Genomic DNA, 12,857 nt, shown 5'->3' on the forward strand with positions numbered 1-12,857 from the left:
GATGGAGAGAATAAAAGGGGACAGAGAGTGAAAAGAGGGCCTTCAAAAAGATCAGTTTCTACCAACACATTCACCCTGAAACAGACTTCTTCCCAGGCTGGGGCTTTAAAATTTAAAATGTTCTTGCTTAAAGGGACAGTTCACCCCAAAACGAAAATTGTGTCATCATTACTCACCCTCTAGTTGTTCCAAACCTCTATACATTTCTTTGTTCAGTTGAGCACAAAGAAAGATATTTGGAAGAATGCAATCAACCAACAGTTTTGAGACACCATTGACTAGGGAAACTTATTGTGTATTTATTTTTTTGTTTTGTCGAACACAAAAAAAGATACTTTGAACAATGTAGGGAAGCAAACAGTTCTGTAGGGATGCAAACTATTCTGGGACACCTCACGTGCTTTTAGAAATTTGATAATTCCCACTTCAACCCCGAAGCAACATCTGGATTTAGTATCATTGGTAACACTTTCCTTGAAGCATGTACTGTATGTATAATGCATTATAAAGAGTTAGTAAAGGGTAAAATGCATTATAATTCTTCATAATGTGTGTTGTCATGCATTATATGTAGTTGTAAAGAACTATAACCAATTTAAAATGTGTTGTAACAATGAATCGCTAAGTGTTATAATGTATTAACTGTTGAGCATTTAAATGTGCATTACAACGCTTTAAAACTACTTTTATAATGCATTATACATACATTCTTCAAGGAAAGTGTTACCGTAACATTAAAAGTATTTAGTAACAATAAAACATGAATGTTACTAATGATTTAGTAGCATTAAAACATTACAAGTATAACAATTAAAGTAAATAAATTATTTCCAGGCTGAAGTGGGAATTATCGAAATTCCGAGAGCATGTAAAGGCAGCATAGCCAGACACATCAACACTGGCTCGTCCAATAGCTTCTGGGGGGCGGGGCTGTCTGTTCTGGTAACTAATGCCAGAGCAAGGGAGTGTTAAAGAAATTGCAAATTTCATATTTCAGAGCTTACACAATACACCTTTAATACCTGGCAAGGACAATGTCATTTTTCTAAATGTTACCAGTATCAGAGCTACTTCCTAATGTTTTTGGTGAATAAAGATGCTTTCAGTAGACCTTGTATCTGATGTTTTGCCCTTTAATGAAGGAAAAACACAGATATATTACACTAACCACTGCGACCCTGAACACAACCTGCATGGCGTTGAAAAAAACAAAAAGCTGGAGGTGATGCATAATGTAAGCGAAATAGCCAGTGGGTTAGATAAGCAGTAGTCGTTCAAGTGAGGAAAATTGTTGCAAATAAAATAAATAATAAAAGAAAAGTCTGACACAATGCCAAAGCTGTTTATATCTGACCTCTTTAGCAAGCTCTTAAAGCACAACAAATAGCATTGTCACATATTTAGGTGTGAACTGCGGAATGCTAAAGAAGGCCATGCACAGCTGTTAGGGAAAGATAAGCCCTGTCCTTTCCCTGCATTTTAAGGAATCCTGCTCAAAATATGATGGGAGACATATTTCCCCACGCTGAGACTGTCAATCATATTGGTTTCCCTGTGCAGACGGAAGGGTTCATGCGGGGCTGGCGTTTCGAAACTGCTGTTGCTTTAGAGTAAAATAAAGAATAAGGATACCTGACAGGCACTTGCAGATTAGAGTCAGAGGTCACCTGTGAATCCTCTGGGACCTGCCATTTTCACTGCCTCCTCTTCGAAGGATATGATTTATTGTAGAATGCATTGCAAAGAGGGAATAAATGTGAAAGAAATGACGGTCTCAGCCAATAAGAACAGCCAAAACACCTTGTAAAAAATCATGTGACTTTGTTGCTGTCTTCATTGGGTTTAAGAGCTTGTGGCTTCATTTGAATTCTATTCCCATGTTGAAAAAGACTTTGGGTGAGAATGACAACTAGATGGGAGAGGAATAGCAAATTTTAAACAGGGTTAAACGTCATCGCCAATGACTGTCGCTGCACAATGTGATGAGGGCATGCGTAAGCCTTCCAGGCTGTCACAAATAATTGATGTTTTGTAATTCGTGGTAAGCGAATGAGACTCTTTGGTCTGTCAGTTGAATGCACACATCCAAAGGAATCATTCACAATTGTTCTGAAAGGGAACGTTGAGAAACCACCGTTGTTGCAAAGAAGAGGACTAGGGAGCGTCTGTAAATTACAAAAACCTGCTGGTGAGGAAGTGAATATGCAAAAAATCTGTCATCTTTGATTATGGTCTGACGCCTGTTCTTATAGGGCCAGACAATACAATCATCAATCTTTTACTGAAATGCGCAAGACGTTAAAAGACAATACCAGCTGACAGCACACGAATCATCACATGACAGTAAACTACAGTGTTCGATAAATTACTTTTAATACAAAGTGTGTAAAACAGGCACTCAGGAACTGAACAATTTAGATGGGCTGGTTGCATTTAGTATCTGTCATAATATATTCCCGTTGGGTGTTAGGTCAGTGAAACACAAAAGAAGATATTCTGAGATATGTCTCGGTGGTTTTGTGTCCATACAATTGAAGTCAATTGGGATCAAATGTTATCAATATTTTTCAAAATATCTTCTTATGTGTTCTGCACAGGATATAAAGTCATAAAGGTTTGGAATGTCACAAGGGTGAGTAAATAACCATATTATTTTTGGGGGGTTTGAACTACGCCTTTGAGACATTTGTAGTAAAAACACACATTTATGTGTGTGAGACATTATGTGTGGATGATATATGAAGTGGCAATGTTCTGTTTTTAAAAGAATCACAGAAATATTTATTAATGTATCACTAATTATTCTAGAAAGGACATTGACGATCAAATTCAGTTAAATTATTGCCCGTTAAGTTGAACTGAATGTCCTTTAGGAGAAGATTGTGCAAATGTATTTCAAAGAGGAGAGTGAGAACAGAGAGGCAGCAGAATTGAGTGAGATGACCCATATTTTCATTAAACAGGCTGATATGAGAAAAAGACTGTGGCTATGGTCGTAACCTTCATTTATTTGTGCCAAGGCCAAAGTCCTCCCTTCCATTTTGAAATATCAGTTAAATGTATTTGATATACATCTATTATATTATTATTTTAGTTTCAAATTCAAAAGGTCTGTCCCACCACAACCCAATGTCCTTGTCCATGACTATTTTCTCTTTCAAAAGAATAATACCTGTATATAACTTGTTAAGGCGAGCCAAATGTATCTGTTCATATCTAAATATAATCTTTTATTGCATTACATACATTTTGGGGATAGTTCACCAGTTTACTAACATCTTACAATTTAAAGCTATATGACTTTCTTTTTTTCCGCAGAACACAAAAGAAGATATTTTGGAGAGAGTTGGTAACAGGGCCGGGCCGGCACTCATTCACTCCTATTGTATATGGATACAAAACCAATGCAAGTCAATGGGAGCCGCTTGACAACATTTTCTTCAAAACCTTTTTCTTTTGTGTTCTGCAGAAGAAAGAAGTCATACAGGTTGAAATGACAAGAGGGTGAGTTAATGATGACAATTTTAGTTTGGGGGTGAACTGTCACTTTAAATATCTCGCAAATTAAAGTTTTATAGTGCCCCAAAAAACACTTAACAACTCATACTTTACTTATACTAGAAATTGCCATTGCATTAAAAACTAAATCTATATCCCCGTGCTAATAAATTATACTTAGAGTTTTCCTACAATTTGCATCACTGCTGTACCATTTTTTGTGCAATTATTTGAGCCAATTGGCCCCAAGGCCAAGTCCCCTGTCAGATTACCTACATAAACATATTCAAAACTTTTGGCAAGAAAGAGAACATTGATCAATTTATATATCTACTTGTTGTGTCATTTTAGTGATGTTTTGCTACGCAATGTTTTATTTTGATTATGTTTGTTCTATAGTTCTGTCAAATTAAGCTATTAAATTTGAAATGTTCTTTTATAATGCAAATCCATTCAGACATGATTTATGCATATTATACAAAGCCTACCACAACATCTTAAATCAAACCGTTTAAGCTACTCATTCTGAACACCATTATAATCACTTCTGATAATGTCAGACCATGAACAAATACCTCATAAAATTAAAGGTAAAGTCCCAGAGGAATTAGAGAACATTTAAAGTCTTCTCTACTAGAATTAATATAGGTCTTGTTTGTTCTGCACTTCACGAAATTTCATATTTAGTTTGAAAGACATTTGGCAATACATCTGAATACCAGGATCTATATCTAGAGAGCTGCACAACAAAGGCCTGAGATAAACGTAAAAAAATCCATTCCAGTATTTATGCAACAGACGTCACAAAGCATTGTATTATTGCATGATTTCCAGCACTATAATGCAGTAAATATAAACAAGTGGCACATCCAAGAAGCATTATTCTCTGCTAATGACTCTTCATTGACGCTGAGAGAACATTTTTATTGAACTACTGTTTCACCATTTACAAGCAAACAACAGAAAGTATAGGCTGGTCGAACAATGTACCTCATTGACAAATATTAATGAATTACTACAAGTACATTGAACATTGTTCATCTTAATTGTATGTGTTGAAAAAGACAGGGCTTCAGCTACTTAAACTGAAACACAAGACCAATAGCATAAAAACATCACTATAGTGTAGTCTTAAAAAGCTGGCAAGGATGATAATTATAGGCTAAAGGAAGGTTTTAGAAAGGCAGGCTGTGAGGTTAACACATCTATGAAAAAAGACGTGATAAATAAGAACAGTTGATGATCTCACCACACAATAGAGCGGCAAGAGAAAAGGTCACCTGATGCTGGAGCATTAGGCCAAGTGTGTGACTGGTATTTGCAGCAGGAAGACCGAACTTCTTTCAAGAAACAGTAAAGTGCACAGCCTATAAAATGTTGCAATGTTATTTTGTAGGACAAATGGAAGAATTCTCTTTTGACTGCAACTTACAGCAGATTACGCAATCATTTGGCCCTTTTGGAAGTACTATTATAAGAAATACGACGGGTGGACAAATCAGACCCATCTTACCCACAAAGTGCCATTATGCATTGACCCTGCAGCTAAAACACACTCTGAATCGGAAAGATTTCCCTTCTCTACAGCTATGTCATGTGATCAATAGGTTTTTGTGATATTTCTTAAGATATTTGCACATACAGTCCTACATTTTTCTATGCGTTTTTTCGTATTTGGCGCTCGTTTGTACGGTGTCTCTGAATTGTTAAAAAGGCCTCTCACAATGCTTGCTACAGATGTGAAAAACACAGAAAATCAAATCCAGAATGATTTTTAAATGACGGACGAAAATATTTGAGGCAGTTTGTTAAGTGTGATGATGTGAGGTCGTATTTAGTTTTTAACGTGCGAGTCAATGTGCAATGGGCTTTACTGTTACCAGTGGTAATCGACCGCTTTAGAAGCCCTGAGAAAATGACATCATAACAAAGGGACATTTCTAAAATCTGTGTAACATTAGCCATAACATCTCATCATGAAATTTCTTCTGTTCTGCTAAGAGCTGAATCTAATAGGGAATGATACTCAGCCAAACTTTTAAACCTGCTGTTTGACAGGCTCAACACCCCTAGCTCCATTAGCAATCAAGCATGTCATAGCTGATGATAGGGTCTTTCCTGACACATTCGTAAATCTGTTAGTAGAAGGATAAAGACTAACTGCCGTCTCCAACAATGTGCCATCCAGGTAGAAGTGCATTCACACATATGCACAAAATAAACTTGAGAATAATTTGAGTTTGATAGAAATCATTGTTTTTTGTGTGTCTCATGATGAAACAGACATTATAACAACTAGTCATGATGACACACACGAGAACAAAAGAATTTGTGGCGATTTGTATGTTTACGTGAATCTGTAATGTATCTTTCACAAAATAAGATTTTTGCTCAAAACGCAGGCTTTTGGATCTATGCAATGTTGCATCAGAGAATTATAATTTCTTTCTTCAATGTTTTCCATAAATTGTTTCCTTTAATGCAGGTAGCATAATCTGTTAAAAATAGGCCACGATGCACTGTATTAAAATGAAGGAACTTCATTTGGATCATTTTTTCATTTCCTTATTCGTTTACAGCTGTTTCACCTGTATTTTGAATTCTGCACCGCATGTGTTTATTATTATTTTATCATTATAAGAAAAACTTTCTTACAGCTTTATTTATATTTATAGTATACTTAGAATTCTGCATTGCATTGTGTTTATATTTATTTGCCGTTTCACCTGTATTTTGAATTCTGCACTGCTTGTTTTTAGTCACTCGAACTTGTGTAACAATGACTAAGAGTTCTCGACCTGTTCGAGGGTTGAGTATTAACTAGTTCACACAGAGTAAGAATACAAATCAGATAAAGTAGAAATGATGGACGAATTGCATATGCCAAAATGAAAATGACTATGCTGTATTCAACAGCCTGAGAGAAAGAGCAGAGAATTAACAGCACATGCAGTCAAAACATTTGGGGATTTTTTTAGTGCAGTTCTCTGCCGCATTTATTTAGCTGACAAATTGAGCAGGGCCAAATCGCCCATCGCCTTTCTCTAAATGGGTGAGCTCAGGCATTTAAACGACTGTTCATTAAAACATCTTTGTGCTCTTCGCCGATATCCACAAGCACAAAATGACCTCCGTGCTTTAGGCATTAAAACAGTGCAGGTGGATTCAATTCGAGACGGGATTAGCAGAATATCTGGAGGGGTGACTCCAAATGAGAGCCTGCAATATCCAATGCTTTAGAAACCCTTCACATCTGTTACTATTTCAATTGTCACATTTAAAGAGACATGAGCACAGTTTTTCAAAGCAACTCACGGTGCAAAGCGATCTATTTGCGTTTCGTCTCTTGGTAGACTTTTCCGCCCTTCAAAATCTATTACAAAACTGACAAATCCTCCACGAATCCATGGAGAGTTTTTCATCTGTAAAAACTAGCATGGGGAGATACATTATTTTACATTCTGACTGTTAAAGGAATATCATGAATAAGTGCTCGAGACAACAGCTGCACAGTGTCATGTGCAAGATTCACGCTAAGAAAATAGCTTAACTGTAACACAACAAACAGCTATTTACACCTGCTCTGTTGAACTAGCAGACACCACCTCATTTGTCCTGCAAGGCCTGTCCTATCCCCGGCCGGCCTGAAAGGGATGTTTCCTCACTGTTTGATCCCCTGCAGCAGAGCGGACCGAGAAACGCGAGGTGACACGGTGTGAATTGACTCAGGCTGTTTTGTGAGGCTGGTGTTGATCATGCAGAACTTTTACGTGATCTTTAACAGGGAACAACTCACTGAATGGAACGGGACTGGAAGAAGACTGGGCCTGAAAGCACGTCAGATGACAAAAAAAAATGCTGAATAAATATATAAATTGAATACTGGGTATATTAAATGACAAAATTATCCAGTTGAAGGGATTGTTCACCCCAAAATGAAAATTTTTCCAGCATTTACACGGTGTCGTTTCAAACCCGTATTACTTTCTTTCATCTGCAGAACACAAAAGAAGATATTTTGAAGGATGTTGGGAACCAAACAACATTAGAACCCACTTGACCTTTTTTGTATAGCAACAAAAAACAACTGAAACATTTTTCAAAATATCTTATACAGGTTTTGAACAACACAAGGATAACTGAATGCTACTCATGAAGGTTGTGCAAATGAAGGTCTTTTAGTTATTCCTTTAAAACAGTAAAGTTTTGCTCTTAAATCTTTCTACAGTACGTGTTTCGTTTCTATAGTCTTTTACTTTATAGAGGAGCTAAAGAGGTCACCATCTCTCGCGCAGCACCGAATCTGTCCATTCTTTGCACTCCATGTGCTGACCGAGGTGAAACAGGTGCACTGAAAGTGAAGTATATTTAGATATCTGTCCAGCTTTGTAAACCAAAGGTGCACTGAGCTACGCTTATCAATGGCCGATGAACAACCGTTCTGAAGACAGATAACAAAGGACGTCCCACCGGGGTTTAAATACCAAGATAGAGCATTGGTTTCCTCTCTTTCTTTGAAATTCAAAAGATCGCATTTCAAAAGGTAAGACAAAAAAGACAGGTGATATGTAAAGAAATGATGATGTGCTCTTTTGAGCAGCGTGTCAGGTAGCATTGCGTGAGAAAAAGGTCAAGGCTCGGTCACTACCTCCTCGCCAGCAGCTCTCCTTCACAATTCACTTCTATATCATCCATTCCTCACTGCTTTATTCTAAAGACATACGCACGGATGATTCTGATTTGAGAGTCGTTCTGTATTCCTCATGTCTTTTCTTTGGGAGACATTGCCACAAAGGAAATGAATACACTTGCTGAAACTGATCAGGCGTACACCTCTTGACCTGTGACCTTTGGGCAGGACAGGAAGAGGAATGTGTTTCATGAAAATAACAAGTGTGGACAAGGTGACCCGACTCTTAAACAGTACAGGTGAGACGCACACGTGTGCACTCACCTTAGCCATGTCCACTTTTGAGATTAAGAGGGGAATTATAAAATATCTGGATGGAATGCAAATACTGTATGAGTCATAAAAACAGCTTACTGTAGCATTGAAATCCACAGACGTCACAGGGATCGCACCCAAATGAAGCATATAAACACAACCCTTAAACTAGTGATAACCTGTTGCAATATAAAGCCAATGACATTTCCTATGGATCGCTTCTTATTATATAGCACAACTACACACACATGTATGTTTTATTATCTCCTTGGGGACAGTCCATAGGTGTTATGTGTTGTTTACTGTACAAACTGTATATTTTATCCCCTAACCTAACCTCTAAACCTAAAGATCGTAGGATGCATTTTTAGATTTAAAAAATGATTGTTCTGTAAAATTGATAAGCTTTTGTGCCTGTAGGGACCTCCATTATTGGTCCACAGTGACTCGAGTCGCATGAGTCCACAAACCTTTATTTATCATTTAAATATATTGACCCTATTTTCCCACAAATTCAGGACACAAAAGAGGTCAGTAACTTTCTCTAGGTCCACATGCAGTTATTATAGCCCAGTATATCCACTCACATCCCCAGTCTGCCCTAATAAATGTTCTTACAGTAGTAGCCATGAACACACAAGCTAACACATTAGGAAACATTATGCTAATAAAAACACATTAGCGTTTAACATTAAAATGCAAAATGACAAGCCCGTAGCCTGTGACTGCTCTTCCTTAACCCTAAAGCCTTCATGTTTTAAGTTACCAATGCAATAATCTATGCAAAACCACAGCACCAGACTATGATTCTTCCACAGCAGCGAAAGAGAAATTAAAATACAGCTGGCCTCTTGATTTATATCCCGTACCAGCTCACCTAATGAACATTACCTAAGAAAACCCAGGAGGCTCCTTGCATAAGCCATTGGAAACAGACTGTTCTCTGCGTGAGTCTAACATGCAGCAGTGAGCAGGAGGCACCTGCACAAAGTCCCTGTTCAAACAAAGCAGACAGCGAACCAAGCGCTGCGTTTATTACAGAGAAAAAGGGGTGGCAATATAAACATTTACCTTGCAGGGCTGGGTTTGAATGGAATTCCTGTGTGTCCACCATTGCAAGAACTCCCTCTAACTTCCCCCTCTCTCGCTCTCTCTCTCTCCCACTGTGAGGTGGCTGACAGGAGAATTGGTTATCTAATAGCTTCCCATGTAGCTCTGTCTAGCTCTCCCAAACACGACTCTAAGGAGGATTTCCTCTCATGTTGACAAATTAGCATAAACTGCTTCCTGGCTCACCTATACTTACCCAACCTGTTCTACGCCACCTCCACCCCGCTGTGCCGCCTGCACCTGCTGAAACTGGACACACCAGCTCTAAAACTCACTCTGTTGGATGGTAAAACAGTTACTTAATGCGAAAAATGCTTCAGTTACTCACCTGGGAGTTACCTCCTGGGATATGAAAATGCACTGGCTCTTTATTGTTCGCTTTTTCATAGTGTTTGGGAAGTAATTGCAACTTAAATGGCAATTTTAAGAGGAAAAGACAAAGAAACAACAATAAACTTAGAGCTTCTTTTCCCCTAAGGGGAATAGGATCCCGATTCAGACTTTATCTTTGCCTTGTAAGCAGATACGACAAGGAAGCCAAGAAGGAGTGGAACTCCAGAAAACGGCCCAACGGTATGAATCATCGCTGTTATGCTTTGTTTAGTCCTCGAAATTACTTTCATAAACGACTGAAGCCTCACAAATGATGACAAATATGATTCGGAGAAATTAAGACGGTATAAATGTCCAGTGTATGAAATTAAGCGACATCCCTTTCGAAAGCACTACAGAGGTTGACACAGAACAAAAATGTCGTCACGTTTTCGCTTCTTTGCCGAAGGAGATAACGTATTTACGAAACACGTTCTATAGAGCTGTTTGTCCGTTTAGGGCCACTGTAGAAACAACATGGAGAATTCCATGCAAGGGGACCCGTGGTGTATGTAGATAGAAATAGCTCATTCTAAGGTAAAAAAACATAAGGCTTTATTATGTAAAGTCTTTATATACCTCTGAAGACATTGATTAGTATATTATATTGCATTTCTGTCAATAGATCACCTGACAATTTCACATTGGACCTTTAATTAATAGGATGCACTTTCTTAAACTAAAAATCGAACAAACACAGTTATCAAACCGGTAATTTCAATATTATGTCACCGAAAAAAAGACATGGCTTTTTTACTTTTTACACCAGTGACAATTCTTATTCAAATAGCTTCATTTTTAGGATATTTATGGAGTAATATGAAATAAAAAATCTAAACCATCATTATTTTATATATATAAGGTTCATTGTTTAGTGGGACATGCTTTTTGAAGAATGCTGTGGGACCAATCTAATATATTAATTTTAATAAACCAAGCAAAATTGTAACTGAAATAGACAGGGAGTGCCAATTATTGTCTTGGCATGGAGCATTACTGGCATTTTCTTAATAATGCCCATATTTTGGACTTAATCTAGGCACACCATCTCTGTTTAAATGGGCATGATGCATCTGCTCAGACCAAACACGCAACATATTAACTTCTGGATAAAGCCGCTTTTAGGCTGTACCTTTAAATCAATTTTAGTGCTCGAGTAGTGTGAGCTCATAAAAGTCATGAGACAAAACTCTTTGGATCGTCTTCAGTGGGCAGCAACAATTATGAATTGCAAAGCTGACATTGTGGACGGCACACAGAGCAGCTCATTAGAGACGAAGAGGAGGCATTTCACCTCTGAATCGAGACAGTATTTTGAGAGTAATATGAAAATCTTTTGATCTGCAGAATGCAAATCTTCCAGCCGCCCAAATAAACAGACCAAGCGTAAAGAGGTTTAACAAGAGGGTCCGAACCGCGACCTCTGTGTTTAATGAGTTACAATGTGACCCGATCCTCCTCTCTGAGGACAGCATTCTACACGGATAAGCCTTTGAAACAAGCATTAGACTGAAAGGTTACCACGGTACGCGATTCACTAAAGTGGAGTGGTTTCAGTTTACAGAGCTACCGTTTTTTAATATTCATCAGATTTAAGGAAAAGCTGCATCAACTCACTGTGTATAGACATCAAATATTCTCGCAACATAAATATTTTAACTGAATTACCAAAGCATGCCTACCACTGTTCCGTAATGTAATGAAAACATGTCTGCCTTTATTGTGTTACAAGAAAAAACTTTCAGGCCTATTGTCGTAGCCTCATTGTTAAAACCCTGATGAGAATCTTTGGGTCTGCTGAATAGAGATGCTGCTGCAGTCTCCAGTTACTTCCCATGGTTTCCAAGTGATGAGCTCCTGGCTCACGTTCACTTGCCGCTTCTTAATGTTACGATGCACCTGATAATATTATCACCCGGGCCTCTTCCTTGTCCTCATCCTCCAGGTCTTTGTATAACACAAACACATTGAAAATAAATCAATAGAAGCTTAGAGACTCAGAGACTCGCATTTCTGGCAGTGTCTGTACTCTACTGAAAGGACACAAAAAGTGAATTCACCAAAGCCCAGTAATTATGATTAAGAGCTTACCACATAATGTGGAGCAGAGGGGACGAATATTTTCTGCTGGTTCTTCTTTGCAAGCAGGGATATTTTGTATCCATCTTTTTCTTTCACGCGACAGCAGATAACAGTAGTCTTCACAAATCCTCATAAATTGAGAATACAATACAAGTGTCCCAATGCAGTGGCTTTAGACTGTAGCTTTCGTTCATATGGTTCATATCAATATCAATATTTATGAAAACTACTAAAATGATCCATTACAATTACTATTGGTAATCATGGTTTCTCCTAGTATCCACGGTTACCGTTACTAATGCAAAATTAAAATTCCTCACAAACAATTTTGGGGTTCGTCCCGAACGTGGCATAACACCTGTGTTAATATGAGCAGTTAGAGCATTTAAGCTTGGTTTTCTCTAGATTTAACATCAAGCTGCTAGCGTTAGCATGTTTGCAAAGAAACACAGCTAATACTCTCAGCAGGAAGTGAGAGTGGGGGGCAGAACATCACCGCTGCAGTCCCATGGTACTGTGATAATCCACTGTCATGTGATAGCAGTTCCAATCGATGTCTTGAAATGCTTACAAGACGTGTGGATAAGTGGGATAGCAAGATTAGCACCTGGCACACACATGAAGAGTCACAGAAACAAGAAACTGACAATATAGCTGCCTGTGTGTTATTATTATACACGTAGAATTGCACACACAAAGAGAGATATGTATTAATAAATACGTGAGAAAAGGCAGAATTTTCATTTTTGGCAGATTTATTATTTTATCCTTCCCTTTCATGAAATCCTTTTGTCAATCATGTTAGAATATCACACATTTTTTTATACTCTTAACTGAACATGTTTTATTT

The 12,857-nt window shown here is 37.8% G+C and overlaps 1 protein-coding gene across 1 annotated transcript in view; it reads right to left on the reverse strand.

Annotated features, from left to right (window-relative positions):
* The window catches only part of LOC130410292 (inactive N-acetylated-alpha-linked acidic dipeptidase-like protein 2), a 174,673-nt gene extending 164,991 nt beyond the window's left edge, over positions 1-9,682 (reverse strand). Inside the window, exon 1 of the mRNA XM_056734890.1 lies at positions 9,515-9,682. Coding sequence (XP_056590868.1) covers positions 9,515-9,557 — 43 coding nt within the window. The 5' untranslated portion in view covers positions 9,558-9,682. The remainder of the gene's footprint in view (positions 1-9,514) is intronic.
* Positions 9,683-12,857: the final 3,175 nt, after the last annotated feature.

The sequence above is a fragment of the Triplophysa dalaica genome, chromosome 21, assembly GCF_015846415.1.
Source record: "Triplophysa dalaica isolate WHDGS20190420 chromosome 21, ASM1584641v1, whole genome shotgun sequence".
In the NCBI taxonomy this organism is placed as follows: Eukaryota; Metazoa; Chordata; class Actinopteri; order Cypriniformes; family Nemacheilidae; genus Triplophysa; species Triplophysa dalaica.